The sequence below is a fragment of the Nelumbo lutea genome, chromosome 4 (genome assembly GCF_056320005.1).
Source record: "Nelumbo lutea isolate HS-2025 chromosome 4, American lotus-T2T, whole genome shotgun sequence".
Lineage (NCBI taxonomy): Eukaryota > Viridiplantae > Streptophyta > Magnoliopsida > Proteales > Nelumbonaceae > Nelumbo > Nelumbo lutea.
In genome coordinates, this window is record NC_142687.1 from 63928990 (window position 1) to 63934575 (window position 5586).

Here is a 5586-nt window from a genome sequence, read left to right on the forward strand (position 1 = left end):
TGGAAGAAAGTGAGAGCAAGAGAGACTGAGAACTGGAGACAGAGAGAGTGACAGAGGAGAAAATGAGAGTGAGAACGAGGGGCACCACTGGGGAGGAGAACTTGCAGTTGCAAGGAAGCAGCTGAAGAGAAGAGAGTTGAGACTGTGAGAACAACGAAAGATAGTGAGAGAGGAGGGAGAGCAACCAAAGTTCAGTCGTCGAGGGAAAAGTTGCAATCGAAGAGAAGAGAGTTGAGAGTGTGAGAGAACGAAAGAAAGAGAATAGGGAGGGCGGGAGAGAACAATAGCTGTGGGCCCTAATAGGGTCATTTTAGTCTTTGTAATTAAAGGATAAATTTCAAAATAAAATTTTAAATAAATGTTATTGTGACATGTAATCTGAGTTGGACTGCCACCTCACAGAAAAACATAGGTAAAAGTGTGACGCTTACATGGCGTGGGAATCGGTCTTATAATTTCAAAAGTTGAATTCGAGAGTCATTGTAAATTCTGTATGGGCTGGCCTGGTGTTTAGGTTTCTGCCATGGGTCTGCTCGTACTTTTCCCAAAGTATTTTGTTGTAACTCATCCAATCCAGGACACGTGAGGTTGTAGGTTTGCAAATTGCAATTTCCCTTTTTTTTTCTTACTTGTACAAGACCCACCGCTCAGCTCTTTCTCGTGTCGATCGAGACTCATTCCCAATTGTTAAAGAACAGAACAGAGACTGCCTCTCTGCTTCATCTCTTTTTTCTATGCTTATTGTTGTTTTAGGTTCAAGAATGTTGGGGAGGAGGCTGTTTCACACAATCCTTGTTTTAGTATTGTTCCTTTTTCAAGATCATCAACAAGGCAACCGGGTTAGAGCGGATGATGCCGCCGGCGTTTTTGTAAGAAGGAGCGGTGTCCATTTCATAAAAAACGGGAATCCTTTCTATTTCAATGGCTTCAACGCTTACTGGTTGATGTTAATGGCATCGGATCCTCTGGAGAGGGGAAACGTCACCTCTGTCTTCCAGGAAGCAACCGACTATGGAATGACGGTGGCGAGAACTTGGGCTTTCAGCGATGGAGGCTCAAGTCCCTTGCAGTCATCCCCTGGTAGTTATAATGAGGAGATGTTCAAGGTACATTCAAATATGGAGGATTATTAATTAGCTAACCAGCCATATGATCAACCTCAACCAGTTTCTTATACAGGATATATAATTTGTGATTGGCTTTCAGGGGTTGGACTTGGTGATCTCAGAAGCCGGCAAATATGGGATTAGTCTGATTCTGAGCTTGGTGAACAACTACCCAGATTTCGGAGGAAGAAAACAATATGTTAAGTGGGCCATGGACCGGGGAGAAGATTTGAGTTCTGAAGATGATTTCTACACAAACGCTCTTGTTAAAGGTTACTACAAGAATCATGTCAAGGTAGGTGAAAACCGGGCGATGAAAAGAGAAAATAAATTAATGACGATTCAACTATTGTTTCTTTTCTACTGTAGTCGCTGGACTGTTGAAGTTCAACTCTCACCTTAATCGCAGACTGTTCTGACGAGAAGAAACTCCATTAGCGGGGTTGCATACAAGGATGATCCTACAATATTTGCATGGGAGCTCATTAATGAACCTCACTGCGAAGCTGATGTTTCAGGAGCAACTTTGCAGGTCAGTATCTCTACTTACTCCAACTACATTAATTAATTAATATTCTTTGACTATATAAGCTCGGCTTGATTTTTTCTTTTTCTTTTATAATAAAAATGTTACATTGTCAGCTGGTCCATGATATAATCTGGGATTGATCTCCAAAGTCCAAACTTACTTTAAAGAGTAGAATTAGGCTGCATTTGGCATTTATTATTTGTTGATATATTAGCTGATTTGTTCAATGTTAATGCGAAATGGATTCTCACAACCACCAGGGAAAAGGGAGATTATTAGTGGTAATTGACACTAAAATAAAAAAAAAATGTAAAAAAGAGATAGTTCCTAAAAATAACAAATGCCAAATGCACCCTTAAATGGTAATTAATTAAGGCAAGCTTTAACTTATGTTCTCTTGAACAACACATTACTCAACAGGGTTTGGAAAAACTGGTCATTAGTGGGATGCTAATGCCATAAGACTATGTTCACACAGTTTGTACATTTATTGCAGCCTTATATTAAGAATATCTCTTCATGAAAAAAAACATAAAGAAAATATTCCCAATGCAATGCTATAAAAGGTTTTACAAAAGGTGTAAAAAGGGTCTTGAGCTCTAAGTGGATCACTACGAGCTAGTGGTCGAAGGAAAACCAAACTACTCATGTTTGGCGCCTCACACCAATCTTATAGGCATATCCCACCATGCATTTAGAACATCTACCATTTAAATATGTTATTATTTATGAGAAATATTTCTAATGCATAGTGAGATGTCCCTGTGAGGGCGTTGGCTGTTCTAGAGAAATGAGTGGAGAAGAGAAGACGACCTTTGAGAAAAAGGGAAGGTATTATCAAAAATAAGGGAAAAAAGAAAAAGAAAAAAGAGGACAAGAGGACATGATGCTCAGACATTCATGCTCATTGAATTGCTGTGCCAAGTACGTACAGAGACAGTATGCTGAGCGTAAGACATTCACGAGTCACGGGTTGCAGCGAAAAATGAAAAAGTTATTCACGGGTAGCTTATTATAACTGGTAAATCAGCGGGACTTTCATTTCATTTGGATTTTCTTAATTCTCTAGGGGATCCCACCAAACCCTGCAACGTGGAGAATGCTGTTTCCATTATAGATTCCTGACTCTTAGTGGTATAGAGGACCGGACCGGTTCACCGGCCTTCTTTAATTAGTTTGTACTGGCCATAGATGTTCCCACCTCCTCAAATCAAACATAGCTTTAACGCACACAGAAAAGGACCTTGGATGAAAAATAAAACCCCCTTTTGGCATCACTCAAGAATTAATTCTTCTATTGCTGTGGTAGATTTTAGGAATTTATTTATCTGGATAAATATATTTATTTGAATAAATATTTATCATGAAACATTTATATGAGTAACTATGTTTTCTTATTTTTCAGGTAAATAATAAAATGACCGTTTCAATCATAAAAAATAATTATTCACTTGGAAAATGAATATAAGGGAAAATAAATTTTTTATAGACCTCATATAAATCTGAAAAAATAATATGAATATTTTAATTAATAGGAACCTATTGACTAATTTCCTCTCTTAAAATCAAGAATGACATTTGGTAGCTTCATTTATCAAAATCTCATTCAATTCTATATAGAAAATTGGGCCTAAATGACTCAGAAAGCCATAAACGTGAATAGTGGGTCTAAATATGCACGGTAGCCCCTATAATTATTTATAACCATGCTGTTGTATTCATCTTCGGCTCTTTGGCTGTGCATATAGGAGCTTTAATTAAGCCATGCATGGGACACCACTTCATGGCAAAGTCCCAATTCATCATGTACCATAACTCTTGAAAGCTCGCCTCCCTCCCGTCCTTTCTCTCTCAAACCTCTTAAACCACATACATGTACATTAAAAAAACACTTGAGAAGGGTTAGGGTGTTCTTTGGGTTTTTTGATTGAGTTAGGCCCAATAGAATAATAGAATGACTCAAACCATAATAGAAATTGCATAGGACGGCAATTTAACGGTTTGGTCTTGTTTGATTTTCAAGCCAAAAAGGTTAATTTGGTTTGATCTGAAAGTTTTTCGGTATGCAATTTACTGAACTGGTCTGAAATCTTCTACAAACTACACCAAACCAAACCAAGAACACCCCTACCGTTGCATGCATAATGACAGATTAATAAGTACAGAAGGCAATGGGTATTTTGTTTTCTGTTGTCGCTGAATCGTGCCAATGCATTATGGTTTATTTTCAAGCTATCCATAATAGTTAAACATCATTATTTTCCTTAATATTATTTCTGTTATATTCACTCATATCCTTTCTCTATATATTATTGTACTTTCTATAGGACTGGATAGAGGAAATGGCGACTCATGTGAAATCGATTGACAACAATCATTTACTGGAAGTAGGGCTTGAAGGGTTCTATGGTGAATCAAAGAAGCAACTTAATCCTCATGGTTACTCATTCGGAACAGATTTTATTTCCAATAATCAGATTGCACAGATTGATTTTGCTACCATTCATGCATATCCAGATATATGGTAATTTCCCCCCAATAAATGATAGATAGTATTAATGGTTGGTTTGGTTTATTTTCTGGATTTTGAAAAGGAAAAGTTGGATAATGGGATTTTGGTTTTTATTGGCCAAGAAATTCATGTTTTTTTAGATTTATGTGAGGTTATAGAAAATTTATTTTTCATGGGTATGTAAGTAATACCCATCTCTCAAGTGGGGGAAATTACCAACACTTAGATGAGACAAAATTATCCCTTTCAATAATAGATTTTTATGACTAAAATGGTCATTATCTTATTTACCTAGAAAATAAAAAAAAAAAAGATAAATATACTTACCTGAATAAGTGTTTCATAAAAAATACTTATACATTTACCCGAATAAATAATTTATCAAAAAACGAATGGGACTAAAGCATTTTCTACTTGATAGATTTTAACAAGTCACAGTATAATACTAAACACATCTTGTTTGATTTTCTCATTGCATTCCAGGTTCTCTGATTCTGATTATGGGGCCCAATTAAATTTCCTGCAAACATGGTTACAGGTCCACATCCAAGACTCAAATTCATCTCTTGGCAAACCCCTCATCGTTGCTGAATTTGGGAAGTCATCTAGGATTTCAGGGTACAACTCAAGTCAAAGGGATACTTACTTTGATACTCTATATAGCAATATTTATGACTCTGCTCAAAGTGGGGGCCCATGCACTGGTGGGCTTTTCTGGCAGGTTTTGTACCTAGGTATCGATAAATTCAGAGATGGGTATGAAGTTATCTTGGCAGAAAGTCCTTCTACTGCATCCATTATTGCTCAACAATCTCGCAGGTTATCAAAGCTTTGCAATACAGAAATGCCATCCAGGCACCATACATGATAGATCAATATCAACCAAACATAGCCTTAAGATTTGCTTTAGATGGACAAGAGGAGAGTGTATTCTGATTTCTGGTTGAATGGAGAATAGCAATGCCATTCCATTCGTTTTCTTCGCCATTAGTGATGAATTATCATCAAAGTTCTAAAGCCTATTGGAAAAATCATATATATCTTTTTGAAGATTTTTGTAAAGAAAAAAAAATCAAATTTATTGGAATTGAATTCTCTCGAAATTGAAATTAGAATGATCTATTTCCATGATCTGTTTGGTTTCAGATAGGAATTGGAATGAGAATTAAAAACAGCCGGAGTGGGATTTCATTCCCAAGGGAGGGAGAAGGAATGGCCAATCCCTCAAATAGGGGAATGCCATTCCACCAGGAATAGGAATGAAATTCTGATTCCACCCAACCAAAGAGTTAGAACCGGAATGGCCCATTCCAAATCCGATTCTAAACTCCTATTCCCATGAACCAAATGAACCATTACTCTTCAGAAAATAAAAATAAAAAATAATACCTACTAATTTGGTGGTAAAAGAATTTCGCTGTTAAGCTTGTAGATGTTAT

General features: G+C 36.7%; 1 protein-coding gene across 2 annotated transcripts; it reads left to right on the plus strand.

The window, feature by feature from the left end:
- The first annotated feature begins 479 nt into the window (after nt 1–479).
- LOC148860868 (mannan endo-1,4-beta-mannosidase 4-like) lies at nt 480–5278 on the plus strand. 2 transcript variants are annotated; one of them, XM_088986228.1, is made up of 5 exons: nt 480–1106; nt 1207–1401; nt 1516–1638; nt 3963–4159; nt 4631–5278. In XM_088986228.1, exons 1-5 carry the CDS (start codon nt 735–737, stop codon nt 5013–5015), a joined length of 1272 nt encoding a protein of 423 aa, XP_088842354.1. In that variant the 5' UTR covers nt 480–734; the 3' UTR covers nt 5016–5278. The 2 variants fall into 2 exon arrangements, with proteins under 2 accessions (XP_088842354.1, XP_088842355.1); XM_088986229.1 differs by having other exon boundaries at nt 485–1106; nt 4686–5278.
- Nucleotides 5279–5586: the final 308 nt, after the last annotated feature.

What these genes read in the sequence shown, in the direction of transcription:
- LOC148860868 (XM_088986228.1), top strand. Translation starts at nt 735, where the DNA reads ATGCTTATTGTTGTTTTAGGTTCAAGAATGTTGGGGAGGAGGCTGTTT. An exon ending in ATAATGAGGAGATGTTCAAG is followed by an intron (nt 1,107 to 1,206) that starts GTACATTCAAAT and finishes ATTGGCTTTCAG; the next exon opens with GGGTTGGACTTGGTGATCTC. An exon ending in ACTACAAGAATCATGTCAAG is followed by an intron (nt 1,402 to 1,515) that starts GTAGGTGAAAAC and finishes CCTTAATCGCAG; the next exon opens with ACTGTTCTGACGAGAAGAAA.